The sequence below is a fragment of the Tympanuchus pallidicinctus genome, unplaced genomic scaffold (genome assembly GCF_026119805.1).
Source record: "Tympanuchus pallidicinctus isolate F22 unplaced genomic scaffold, pur_lepc_1.0 scaffold15, whole genome shotgun sequence".
Lineage (NCBI taxonomy): Eukaryota > Metazoa > Chordata > Aves > Galliformes > Phasianidae > Tympanuchus > Tympanuchus pallidicinctus.
The window spans coordinates 27,087,584-27,100,689 of NW_026294669.1; the positions used below are offsets into that span (position 1 = coordinate 27,087,584).

At 39.4% G+C, this 13,106-nt stretch overlaps 1 protein-coding gene across 9 annotated transcripts in view; it reads left to right on the top strand.

Annotated features, from left to right (window-relative positions):
* The window catches only part of ANKRD44 (ankyrin repeat domain 44), a 112,147-nt gene that overhangs the window by 62,011 nt on the left and 37,030 nt on the right, over positions 1-13,106 (top strand). For 6 of the 9 annotated variants that reach the window (XM_052675049.1, XM_052675048.1, XM_052675052.1 and 3 more), the window contains exons 7-12: positions 1,089-1,231; positions 2,553-2,765; positions 4,160-4,238; positions 6,375-6,489; positions 9,779-9,861; positions 11,181-11,298. In XM_052675049.1, coding sequence (XP_052531009.1) covers positions 1,089-1,231; positions 2,553-2,765; positions 4,160-4,238; positions 6,375-6,489; positions 9,779-9,861; positions 11,181-11,298 — 751 coding nt within the window. The remainder of the gene's footprint in view (positions 1-1,088; positions 1,232-2,552; positions 2,766-4,159; positions 4,239-6,374; positions 6,490-9,778; positions 9,862-11,180; positions 11,299-13,106) is intronic. The other 3 variants (XM_052675050.1, XM_052675051.1, XM_052675056.1) reach the window with 1 other exon arrangement.

Here is a 13,106-nt window from a genome sequence, read left to right on the forward strand (position 1 = left end):
ATGTTGTCAGAAAAGACCAAAGCTGTCTGTCACGAAAGTGCTGAGCAGCCCAGGTGGCACACATCTTCCTATGATGCTTGCTCTCTTTCAGTCTGCTTAACCTAACAAAATTCTAAGAACAATAGCTGTGCTTCAGCAAGGAGCAGTAATGACTGTTCCTCAGTTCCTTGAGTTAATTTTGGTGGCTAGGGCACTGTCTGGGATGGCAGGACATATACTTTGAAACCTTCACAAGGAGGAGGAAACTAAAGATAGGTGGGCTATAAGTTGCATTTTGAGATGCTTGGCTTTTCTTATGTATTTTATGGGAGACCTTAATCCAGAGGGAGGGTATTTCACTCCTGAAAACATATGTCCCATGGGTCTGCCAGTAAGCTTTAAGTCTGTGTCACTTTTGAGGCTGTTGCAGTTATTTTAGTTTGCGGACTAAATATGTATTTATACACCACAAGTTCAGATTCAAACATTTGTAGACCTTTATTGAGGATTTTTTGCTAGATTTTTGCTAGATAAACGTAATCTGAAGATCAGCAGTCAGTAGAAAATCTTATGATGGTACTGGTAGACTTTGCACTCAATAAGTATTCATGTCCTCAGTGCTCCTGGAAAAGAGGGAACCTTTATTTTGAAATTTGTTATACACATTAAATATTGTCAACAAAAAAAAGGAGCATTAGCAATCGGGTCTACAAATAACATCATCAGGATGCTGTTTTGGAAGTCTTATTGTCTTGCTCCTGTGCTCACTGATCTTTCTTTAAAAGGGAGAATAAAACAGGGCTGTTATTTTTAATGAGGAGTAATGTGGGAAAGAGATGTGCTTTTGTTCTTTTAATGACTGGAAAACTAGCTCAGTAAAAAGAAATTTGACCCACCTGATGGAGAGGAATACGTATTGCATGGATTTCTTGGCAAGGCCTAGAGCTAGGACTAAGAGCATTTATGAAAACCCTTTTCCTTTTCCCCTTGTAAAACTCTGGGAGACATGTGAAATGCTAGTGAGAGGGCCAGCAAGTTAGCATGAGAGTAGTACTTTGTGAAAAGCCATACTGGTATACCTGCTGACTACTTTCTCTCATCTTTTGAAGGTCACCTGGAAGTTGTTGCCTTACTGATTAATCATGGTGCAGAGGTGACTTGTAAAGACAAGAAGGGTTACACCCCGCTTCATGCAGCTGCATCCAATGGGCAGATTAACATTGTGAAACACCTCCTTAACCTGGGAGTAGAGGTATGTGTTTCTCTGTATTCAAAGATAATATTTTTCTCTTATGGATGCTGCTACATCAGTGAAGCTTCTAAAGAAAGTAGTTCCTGTTTTCTGGACTGTGAAAAGCACCTTATACTTTGTGTAGATTGTTGGTTTAAGAGCCAGGAAACATTCTGGAATGAAAGTGTCTGATATGGACACTAAATTCCAGGTCACCTTGCTGGGGGATTAGGGAAATATATGCTGTTTTTGTAGAGAATGGTGGAATAATGAAGTCTCCCTTGGCCTGGCATTCCTTTCGGTATGGTGAGAGGAGATTCAGAGTACATACATGGAATACTTTACTACATTTCAGCCTGTTTAAATTTCAGGTTGTGTATTTCCTGCGTTAGCTAGTGGAAGGAAGGGGAAGAATTATTTTCACTTGGGAAAAGATGTTTATTTCAGGGTACAGACTTCTCCTAGACTAATATTGTCAACTCAGTGGTCTAAAGCAGCAGTGAAATGACCAGAAGAGTCTGTGCTGGTTGTCGATCAAAGATACTGAATCAATTCATTGTATTTGCTAGCTGTGTAGCCAGCTGACGTGACCTGCCAAAAAAATGTCAGAAGTCTGTGTCAAATGTGAGTAGGTGTTTTCCATTATTAGCAGTACCGTGCTGATAGTGACACTGAAGTTTCACATTCTCCACAGAGATAGGATCTTCGAGATCTTTTTTGTAGAAGCGTACTCACAACATGCCCGAGTGTTGTGTGCAACCTGCCTCGCCCTGCTTTACAGAACAGCAGTTGAATTCTAAGCCAGCGATCAAGAAGTAATGTAATCTTAATTACATCTTCATAATACTGAACTGCTGAAAGTGGTTTCTTTATTGAAATGTGAATGGCTGTGCAATTTCTCCATCCATTCCCTAAGACACTTGCCCAACCTAAAAGGAATCTGTGGAAAGAGATCGGAAGCCTGATTCTACTCACAAAAACTCAATAGAATGTATTGTTATTATTATTTTAAAGACTAAGCTTTTTATTTATCTTTCTTTCCCATTTTTATATTAAAAAGCTTCTAACTTATTAGGATTTTTATCATCATCATTACATAGTCCTGCTATCAGCTTTAAGCTTTAGAGTGGCTTTTAGAAATTGCCAGTAGGATAAGAAGTTAATGATAATGAAGGTAAAGCATTCCGACTTAAGCTCTCTGGGAGTATTTCTTTTTTTGTCAGTGAAATTTGCTGGTGAGAAATATGCCCTATGACAGTTCAAGCCTCTAGCTATTTCCATTTGCAGTATGTGATGCAATATGTAAAATGATAAGCTGATGTGTCTCCTTGTCTCGTTTTAGATTGATGAAATGAACATCTATGGAAATACTGCGCTTCATATTGCCTGTTACAATGGTCAGGATTCTGTTGTTAATGAGCTGATTGACTATGGTGCTAATGTAAATCAGCCCAATAATAATGGATTCACTCCCTTGCATTTTGCTGCTGCCTCCACTCATGGAGCACTGTGTCTTGAACTGCTAGTGAATAATGGGGCAGATGTTAACATTCAGGTAAAACTTGCATTTTACCTCTTCAATTTTACTTCATCCTATTTTGCATACCTTTAGAGTCTGGAAACTGCAGCAATGAGTACAGCAAGTCTTTAAGTTCTTAATGGAATTAGAGTGATGCTGAGAATGCCAATCATTAAACCATTTGTATGAGATTAACTTCTAGCAGAGGAGCATTCAGTGCCTTTATAAATGTAATAGCAGCCTTAAACTCTAGGCAAGCCACTCTACTGAAACCACAGCTAAAGTTTAGTCTCAGGAGCTCCGTCAAAATGTTGACTTGGGCAATGGTAATAAGTCAAGGAAACGTTTCTTTCTGGTGTTTTCCTTCCTCCTGCAATATGGATTTAATTAAATCTGATTCTAACAAAGTTTCTTTAGACTTTCCTGGGTAAATAAAACCTCAAGGTTATTTGTTTACACATTTTAAAACCTGGTTTTACAAAGCCTGATTCTGTTTTGGTTATCTGGATGCTTCTTGAGAGGTATATGGGTACATATACCTTGATGAACCTGAAATGGACTTGCTAGAAGACAAGATCTCTAAGTTCAAATAAGACTTTGGCTACTTTACTTTAAATTGTGCATGTTCCAGTTTCTCATCTGTAAAAGCAGTCTCCTAGCATGTAGTAATTGTGGCTGGTCCCTTGAGATCAGCGGACAGTCAGTGTACTATTTAAACTCAGAATTATTGAGGTGAAATTAGATATTGTGCTTGCCAGTGAGTGCAAAACTCAATGCCAACAAAAATGAAATGATGTGAGTAGTGAGGCAACTGTCACTTGCTATTTTCTCAGCTCCTCAGCTTTCCCAAACTCAGTTTCGGTCTCTAGATCCAAAACATTGATCTCAGCCCATTGTAGCTTTCCTTGTATACTCACTTCTTATTTTCTGTTTGTCTTCTGTAGACATGTTGTTTTTGATTAAGTTGACAGAACTTCTGTTCTAGGATATATCTACAAAATTGCAGATTGAAACATCAGTTATATTCCTTGCATTTCTGTGACTGCTCCTGCTTAGCTTTGTGGTTCATTTTTTAAAAATTCTTCTTGCTGCAAAGAGTAAGGAAGAAAAAATGACTAAATGGGAGATGGCATGGTCACATTGAAGAGTGATACGTTATGCACTTGGAAGTTTCTACCAAACATTGCATATGGCCAGGCTCTGAGGATAGGCTGTAGCTCAGATCATTTCCTGACCACTGCTGAGGAGCTGCTTTGTGTTTATGTTCGTACCTTTTGCATTTATTATGACACGAAGATTCAGGCCTGTAGTCTTTGGAAGCCATTGGAACTTTTATGTGAAGAATAGCTGTAGGATGTTGAATTGAGAGACTTCAAGTTGTTACCTCTTCTTTTCATGCTAGATGATTGCTTTTACGTTTTGTTTGTTAGAGTAAGGATGGGAAGAGCCCACTGCACATGACAGCTGTCCACGGGAGGTTCACACGGTCACAGACCCTCATTCAGAATGGTGAGTTTCAATGTCTGTTCAGTAACTCTCCCAAAGAGTAGGCATTTCTTGGGTTGGAGTTTTTGGTTTTCTGACCCAGAATGCCGAAGAACTTCTCTGAATGGTGTTCAGCTCTGCATCAAATTCTGAGTATGAGCTGCGTTTACAGGTCTCCTAAAAGGTGACAGTGTCACCATAAGCGGCAACTCTTAGTTCTAAACAAAATCCAGTCTTCCTCTAGCTGACGATGAAACAACTGATCTTTTGTGATCAGCAGTTTTGTCAACCTGCTAATAAGAGTTAAGAGCTCTATTTAGGATATTTCATATGATGAGAGGAAGGCACAGCTAACTTTCTCAAATGATTAAAGGAGTAAAAAGTTCTGCTTATCCTCCCTTGAGAGCTGTGGTGCTTTTAGAGCCCACGCTGTTTTCTCTATGCCACCACTCAACAGCTGTACTTCTCTTACCTCCCTTACCTGCACATCTTATCACTGTCTTCACTAAGTGCTGAATAAATACCCTGCAGGGTGGACCAGCACCACTTTGTTTATTTTGGCATAGCCATGAGTAGATTCCAGAGCTTGTAATTACCTGTCACACTCATTAAATATCTCTTTTGCCCAAAAATACTAGAGCATATAGCAAATATTATTGTTGGAGATCTGACAGAGGCCTGCCTTCTGACTAACAGAGGTTGCTAATACCGATTGTTTACTTGTATTTGTTTTAGTCATTATACTGGACAGGACAGTCTGTTTTATTTGTTTCTGTTTTTCTGTTTCTTTGTTTAATTACAATTCCAAAGTTGGAATCTCATCTAACTGCAGTATCTGTGTTCCAGCATTTTGCTAGCCTTTATTTACCATCAGAAAATTCCTCATAGCATTTCACTAGAACTTTTCTTGCTGTAGTTATGGCCTGTTATCTCATTTGCATAGTGGAAATGCAGTAAATATTACCATATCCTCATTTTGGCAAGACTTTTACCTAATTTCACAAAGTATTCTCACAGAAAACTAATGAAATATGGTCTAAATGAAAATATTATTGTGTAGGTGCATAACAGCTAGAAAAACTACACTCGGGCATTAGTAATAATAAATGGATCACTGTTGACATAGAAGGTATAATGAGATCTTTCAGCTTCCCTCCTGGGTCTGGTATACTATCCAGTATTTTTGTTAACAGCTTGGATGATGGAATATGAAGTGTGCTTTTAATATTCAGAGAAAACATGAAGTTAGGAGAGACTGTTTTTCTGACAGAAACTGGAGTTGAAAATGAGCCCTTAAAATTGGAGAAAAGTTGTGATGAAAGTAATGCAAAGGAGAGATACAACACAGGCAGGGATATCAGTTAAATAAATACAGAATGGCAAAAGCTGAGTGGGTGACATTTCCTCAAGAAAGGATTTGATGTTTGCAGAGGATCGGAAACCAAATGCTCGTCAACAATGCCGTGGTGTTGCCAAGAAGAAAAGTAGAGGAAAAAAGCATAAAGGTACAGGAGTGTGTAGATAGGAGCATAGCCAGCAGGCATGAAGTAATCCTTTTGCTCAGCGTTGGTAGACATCAGCTGGAGTACTGTTTCTGGCTTTTGACATTTTCCTTTCAGAAGGATGTGGGCCAGCTGGAGAGAACTGGGGGAAGGACAAGGATGGTTGAATTACAGCAAACCTAATTTACAAAGAGAGACTGAAAGAGCAAAAGTTGCTCGATCCAAAAACGAAAGCAGGGACTTGATAGCAATCTTTGCATGCATCAAAAACTGTAGCAGAGAAGAAAGAAACAATCAGTTTTTCCTGTTTTCATGTTTTCATCTCAAACATGAGATGACAGACATAAACTGCAACAGGAAAAGGTCTACGTAAGCACTGTGTAGCAGTTTCTAATGATTAAATGTTAGTCATGTCATCGTGCTCACTGCCTGTTCCCCACCATGCTTCCCCACTGAAGCTGGACAAGGAGTTGAGAGCACTGCTGTTGAACCATGGTCGGTACCATGGCTGACAGCTGATGGCTCACTGTGTACCGATTTCATTCTTTGAAATTCAGTGGCTTGATTTTGCTGCATTCACTGGGGAGAAATAGCATTTGTAGTCACAGGTTCAGACTTAATCTTTGGGTATTAGACTGTCTGAAAATATTTTTTGCAGGAGGAGAAATCGACTGTGTTGATAAGGATGGTAACACCCCATTGCACGTGGCTGCAAGATATGGACACGAGCTATTGATTAACACCCTCATAACCAGCGGAGCTGATACTGCCAAGTAGGTGGCTGCAGAGGAGCTTCCAATGATCTAATGCTATGTCTGGTGCCGGGAAACATAGGTATTGCTCAGCTTCTGAGGTGAAGATGGATAAATGCATTAGCTCTACACTTCACTAAAATATTAAATGATTGGGCAGGTGGAAAGGAAGAAACTATGCTAAGCTCTTACTTTGCACAGTTATATGGTTGCAAGTAGTACCAGTACTGATTATTTTTCTGAAGGGTTATCGATACAGGGTGTATATCACAGTTACAGATCACAGTTAGTCCATAAAGTCCCTAGCAAAAACTTTGTCTAAGAAACATAATTGGAAAAATTTCAAATACTTTCCAAGGGAAATGTCCATGTTCAATAGCATTTAAATTGGTGTTATAATGGCATGTTACATGCAGTGACAATTCTGTTATCTTGTGTCTTTTGATGAGACAAAGGATAATCAATAGAATTGCAGTACTACAAAGCAGATGTTACTAAGCCTGAGCTCAGTATAAATTTAGATCCTGTGTTGATTTTGGTAGCCACATGACTGAAATAGTAGGACAGGTGTTTTTTTTTCTGATTAGTGGTTTTAGGGCTTTTTTTAATGAATAATGGGACAAGAAGTTGATAATCGGACACAGATTGCTAAATATTGTTAGTCTAATGGCCTGTCAAAAGCAAACAGCAAACCTGGAATAACAAAGTAGTGTAAGAAAAGAGTAATGCTATGCCATGAGATACCTATACTGGATGTTTGCAGTGGCATCTGATTACGTAAATATAATTTTTCAGCTACCAGCTGCGTATTTCCACAATAAAATTTAAGTTTTCAATCTCTAAAGCACTGCAGAAGTCAGTGACCTCTCTTGACTTACCTAGGAAAACATGTTTGCAGATTTAAATTAGCTTGTTTTAGTTTTGAAAGTTCTTGCAGCTCTCTCTGATTGATGTTTGAGGATGTTTAAGAAAGAGATATGTTTACCCATATTTCTGCATAAAGTATGGCTGTCTCTGTTTAAACTCGGAAGGTGTGACAGATCTTCAATGGGCACAGATAATAAAATTCTTTAGTTTCCAGTTCATGTCATATTAACATAGCCAATACAAAGATCTTAGTGTCTAAATCAGGGTATACTTTTGCTAGCTTTTTCTCTGGTACAGTAAACTTCAATCTGCCTCTTTTCTTGAGGTTTGATGTAAAATGAGCTGCAGTGGAGTAGCACGCTCTCGGACTTAAGGTTATCCAACTCAAAATTTCTGTATTCCACTCAAGTGCCTGGAACACTGATAAAATGAATTGCTTCTTCCAGCAACAAAAATGAGTGAAATAAGAATTTGTCTCAGAAATCCCTGGCAGGTCCAAGTGATGCTCAGCCAGGAGCACTGAAACACTAGGAGTGAGCTTTTGTATGCACTGCATGTAAATAGCTCTAGCTGAGCTCCCCAAACTGGTTTTGAAAAAGAAAACTTCACAATATTGCTAGCAACAACTGCAGACAGCTCAGTCAATCTTTGAGGCAGTTGTGTTTTAAGGAGAAGGTATGTAAGAGGTGGGAGGAACCACTGTGAACAGTGCTGTTGAAGCATGGCTGGTTAGCAGATGTGCAGATGGTGTATTTCGATGGAAACCAGCCAAAACACGTGCTGGGTGGAAATCTTGACCTAAAAGATGAAAAATATTGCTTGAGATAAAACTACGTGGAGGAGGAGATGGAGGGAAATGGGTGTAGGAAGAAATATGGCAAGACAGAGTGTCCAGTGTTGGATTAAATAAATGACTCCACAGTTAAAAAAGAATTGCAACCTGTTTATACAGATGCATCAGCTCAGTGGAGCTTGTGCTGTTTCCTTTAAAAGAACAGACTGCCAGATCATTTTTAAAGAGATTGACTCTAAAATGTAGATGGTGAACACTGGCAAAATTAAAATGTATGTAGCGCCCCTTTTTGCTCCTTAGTGTAGAAAAGCACCAACGAAGACAAATTTAATGTGAAGACAGAGGAAGGATGGAGCTGTGGCTTCTGAAAAGAATGATGTTTTTAAAAATAAATCAGTATTGGGTTAAATACGTATGTGTAAAACATTGGTGAGAACGAGACAGCTTTATTCACATTCACACTTCTTTGTTTAAAGTATCATTAGTAATTATGATTTATGGTGAGCCTTAAAGGAAAAAAGGTTAGTTTGTCTTTTGTCCATATCTAAAATCTTCCGTGAGGTGATGGTGCTTTCCATCCGCCAACTGTATTCTCAATAGGAATCCATCTGCTGTTGTTCAAGTGTTTGTCATGTTCCAAAAATGTATCTGCTGAAGCAGGCACTAGATTATAATCTTGGTGAGATGGTTGGTTTAAGGTTCCGTGTTTGTATGCGCTTGGAGGACTGCCTGCAATAGCATTGCTAGAATAACTGTATACTTTGCACAAAACACGGCGCTAAGTGGCAGAAGCCAAGATGCCTAAGCTAAGAAATCTTCTAAGATGGTGAATGGTGGCATGTTCAGGAGCTGAGCTGGGATGATTCGTGGGTGCCAGTAACAGCTGCTGAGTGCTCAGCTTGTTGAAAAATGAATGTGACTGCCTGATACAGATTTAGCTTAGTGATAGGTGTCTGCTTTTTTGTTTTGCTTTGGTTTTCTTTGTTTGACCCAATATGTCTGCTCTGAGGAGTTTATATGTAATTGAAAGGAGGGTCATGTATGGAAAGGGAAGGGAGAGTGAAAGAATGTGTAGGGACAGTAGCTGGAGCAAACAGGGTTAGATGATCAGTTGTTTGGGTGTGGGAGGAAAACCTAAGTGTCACAGCGCTCTAAAGGAAAGCATGAAGAGAAGTCATCTGGTGCTCCAGCCCTGTGGTGAGGGAAGAAAAGGAAGCTTTTGAAAACCCAAGTGAGAGTTATCTAAAGCAAGATAACAACTGTACAAATGGGTTCCAGAAATAATGCAGAGAAGCTTTTGGTATTTACTTTTACCCTCAGAGTGCCATTGCAATATATGTAGCTGATGAACAAATCTATGTATCCCCCACTGGGAGATTGACTCTGCTCCCTCACTATCCCCCTTACAGAAGCTTTCATTTCACATTTTTAGAAACCTTCCTCCTGCATTCTGTTCAAAGCATAGTGCCAAGATTTTTCTGTATCAGAATTAATTTTGACTCCTGAGCGGGATAGTAAGGAAACAGAGATAAAATTAGCAAGGCAGGATCAAAAATGCGGCCTCTTTGGAAGGACCTTTTCACGTGCAGTGTTTGTATGCCACCTGTATTTTTACAAGACCCTATCTCATGAGGCTGTTGTGCCTTTCAGGTGTGGGATCCACAACATGTTTCCTCTGCACCTTGCAGCATTGAATGCACACTCAGATTGCTGTAGGAAATTGTTGTCCTCGGGTAAGTAAATGTCATGTGGAGCTCAGTAATGTATCTGTGCAGCTTACAGCCCCTTTGTGCTCTTTGTTGTGAACTGTTGAAATGAAAGACTTCCTGTGCTGCTGCCTGGTGTGGTGTACGGCGTGCACAGGGTTTTCCTAATGACATGCTGGTAATTATTTGCATCCTGGATTGTTCATACACAAAGCCCTTTTTTCCTGGCAGACACAGAGTTTTTATACTGGGGAGGAGAAAGCTTGGGACCCTTTTCTAAATTATTGAAGTATGAGTGTCAGTTTTGTTCTTTTCATTTTGTTCACAATGAAATGCCTCAAGAAATTACCTCCTTGTGCAAGTGCAGGCTTCAAGTTTTGGCATCTTACTGATAATGGTGTATCTTAGTTACAGCTAAAGTGTGTTTCACAGTCTGATCAGAGTATAGGAGTGAGGCTGGCCAGAATTCGATGTGCACAAGAGGCGAAGCTTAGTGAAGGTGCTATGTCTGAAGAACAGTCCTGGGTTCTTCATCAGAGCCCAATGCAAAAACAGCAGGAGTTTGCTGACCCAACTGTATTAAAAGGGGCAGTTATCAGAAGCCAAATGTCTTTTTTTTCCAGGCAAGAGTTCATCTGTGTTAAAAATAAATAAATAAATAAATAGATAAAACAAAAACCCATCTAAAAACAGGGCAGATCATTTTCTTTCCTAAAAAAATAAAAAATAAAAAATTGTTTCATTGCTTATTGTACAAAATGTCCTACAGCTACTTTTTTTTTTTCCCCATAAGTATGAGTCCTGTAGAGTGTAAAAAAGATGTGAAAAATACTAATTATATACCCTTTACTGGTATACTTTGACCTTGACCACCAGATCAGGAAGGAGAACAAAACCTCTGGGTGACCACAGTTACCACTGCCATGCTTTATCTTGGGCCTTGTGCTTCTTTATGACTATCCCTGCATGCTCCTGGAAGCCTCTTTCCAAAAACTAAAGCCGGTCTAAAAACCACACACACTAGAATTGGCCCTGTTTCGTGTTCAGGCTGACTCTGTGGTTTTTCTTATTCCTTCATGTTTTCTGTCTTCATGTCCTGCTGTCGCAGTTCTCTCAACTATCTGCCTCCTGCCTGCCACATGCTTTTCAGTAGGGATGTGGTGCAGAGCTGGATGCGGAACTAAATTCTCGTTGACTTTGCAGCTCTTTTTATGGAGCTGCCAAAGTGGAGCAGTCGCTCGCCATTTCCGTGACAACCTTTTTCTGACTGTAGTTGCTTGTGTTCTGTTTTTTTTTCCAACTAACTGATTTTTCTGTCTCTGCAATGTTTCTTGTGGTTTAACTAGGACAAAAGTATAGCATAGTGTCCTTGTTTAGTAATGAGCACGTGCTGTCTGCAGGCTTTGAAATAGACACCCCTGATAGTTTTGGAAGAACGTGCCTCCACGCTGCCGCTGCAGGAGGGTGAGTAATTGTGACTACAGAATATACACAGACCAGCTGTTACAAGTTATTTTGTAGTTCCATTGCAGATTTGGGGCATACCAATTCAGCTGTGCCAGCCAGAAATGTCAAATTTGGGTCATCTGGGATGGTATTTTGCCACTGTCCTCATGCTCATGTTGCTTGCTTGTAAAACAAAGAAAATGGTCTGATTTCCACAACAAACAACTGGCTTGTGATTGAAGCGTGAGTTTCAGACACAGAGTGAAACTTCCTTCTCACGTCCCTGTGAAAACTGCTTCAGTTTGGGTAGGAGTGCTGTGTACTCACCCAGATCCATTTATTGGCCATGGTTGTTGGTGAGGGCTGTCAGTCAGTAGGAAACTGTCAGCTCCTAAAGCAAAATGTGGAGTAAGGAGGAGGTGTGGCTCCTGAGATGCTGCTGGCGCAGTTGTTGCCAGCCTCCTCATCTGGGCTGCATTCTTGCCTGTAAACACGAGCGTGCACTTACGTTTGCTGCCTTGTACTTAAGCACGCATCCTTGGAGTCCAAATGCAGCTCATCTCCCTCCCAATTCTCAGTGCAAGTTTGAAAATGAAATTAAAAAGCCCCACCAAATTAGAAAGCTAAGATTGCTATCCTTTCAGGATGATGTATTTCTGCCCAGAGCCTGGGAATGAAAACAAATGAAAGCTGAAATGTATCAATTTATGTCGTAAATATAGCATCCAGTCAGTTATATATTTCCAAATTATTGTCAGTGGAGCACTGTGAAATAGCAAATGCACAAAACATTTGGCAAACATTGAGTTTTGACTCTTCTGCTGAGGACTTTATGGCTCAGAAAACATCTGAAATGGAGCCTTGGTTAGAACCACCTTGGATTCTCTGTGATGATAGCAAGCAGAAATGGTCATCTGTAGTGCATACTTGGCAGTCTTTCTGGAAGTTGTTTTTCTTCCTGGTGTATTAAAAGGCATATATCACAAAATGGTCGTTATTACATACACCTAATGAAATAGATCCTAATGCTGGTTGTATTATTTTTATGGCATTATTCTTGTTGATACTTGTCTTCTGTTAATTAATGAAGGAGGTGTGAGCCTTGCTTTGATGGGGATTCTTATAGTACATTTCAGATACTACCCCTTTGATAAGGCTGCACCCAAAAGAATAATAAAAACCATCTGAAAGTCCAAAAGAGAGCGAAGGAGAAATTTCATAAGAAGCAAAAGTGGCTTATGAAAATAAGCTGTATATTTCCAGTGGCTTACTACAATTGTCATCAATAACAAATGTTTCTATTTTTAGTGTGTTGTGATGAGTGTTTTGCAGTTATTTTATGGAATAGCAATTTTGAGTCGGGATGAACTTATGCCAACATTCTGACGTTCTGCATCCAGTCTTTTTTTTTTTTTTTTCTTGGAGTTGGAACTATGCAAATAACATTGTTTTTTTCCTTGCACGTACCTGTTAGTCCCATTACATTAATGGGAGTTGTATGGGCTTGAGGAAAAGGACATACTTTAAGGCTTGCTCATTTTGATTGTGAACAGAATGATTTATTGCCCCTGTTAATGACAAAGAAGTCTTGGAAAGTGCTATGCTTCTTTATGTTGTTTTCTAGCTTGGAGTCATACATTTACTCTCTTGAACTACAAAATAGATGAGTATTCAGCTATTATATTTTTGTATTAAAACTCACCTGGCTTTAAATGAGATGAAGTTAGGATGTGGTGAATTCTTTCAACAGATTAAAGAAGAGAAAAGCAATGGAGCCTAACTCATCTGCTCATATAAAAGCAATGTTAATGTGACAATCATTTTAG